At 75.1% G+C, this 269-nt stretch overlaps 1 protein-coding gene across 1 annotated transcript; it reads right to left on the bottom strand.

The window, feature by feature from the left end:
* Positions 1-6: 6 nt before the first annotated feature.
* LOC121352820 (zinc finger protein 668-like) lies at positions 7-265 on the bottom strand (the record flags this gene model as incomplete). Its single annotated transcript, XM_041466086.1, has 1 exon — positions 7-265. A coding segment is annotated over one exon (259 nt), but the record flags the coding sequence as incomplete, so codon positions are not given.
* Between the last annotated feature and the right edge of the window lie 4 nt (positions 266-269).

Below are 269 nucleotides of genomic sequence, written 5' to 3'. Positions count from 1 at the left end.
CCTCCCCTCCCCCCTCCTCCCTGCCGTGCGTCCTCTCGTGCTTCCTCAGCCCCGAGACGCCCCCGAATCCCTTCCCGCACCTCCCGCAGGCGAAGGGCCTCTCCCCGGAGTGCGTCCGCCGGTGCTTGCCCAGCGCCGCCCTCTCCCCGAAACCCTTCCCGCAGTCGCCGCAGCGCCAGGGCCGCTCGCCCGAGTGCGTCAGCCGGTGCCGCTTCAGGTCCCAGGAGGCCACGAAGGCCTTGCCGCAGTCGCCGCAGCGCCAGGGCCGC

Source organism: Pyrgilauda ruficollis, unplaced genomic scaffold (genome assembly GCF_017590135.1).
Source record: "Pyrgilauda ruficollis isolate IOZ18807 unplaced genomic scaffold, ASM1759013v1 scaffold19685, whole genome shotgun sequence".
In the NCBI taxonomy this organism is placed as follows: Eukaryota; Metazoa; Chordata; class Aves; order Passeriformes; family Passeridae; genus Pyrgilauda; species Pyrgilauda ruficollis.
This window is presented reverse-complemented; position numbering and strand designations above follow the sequence as displayed.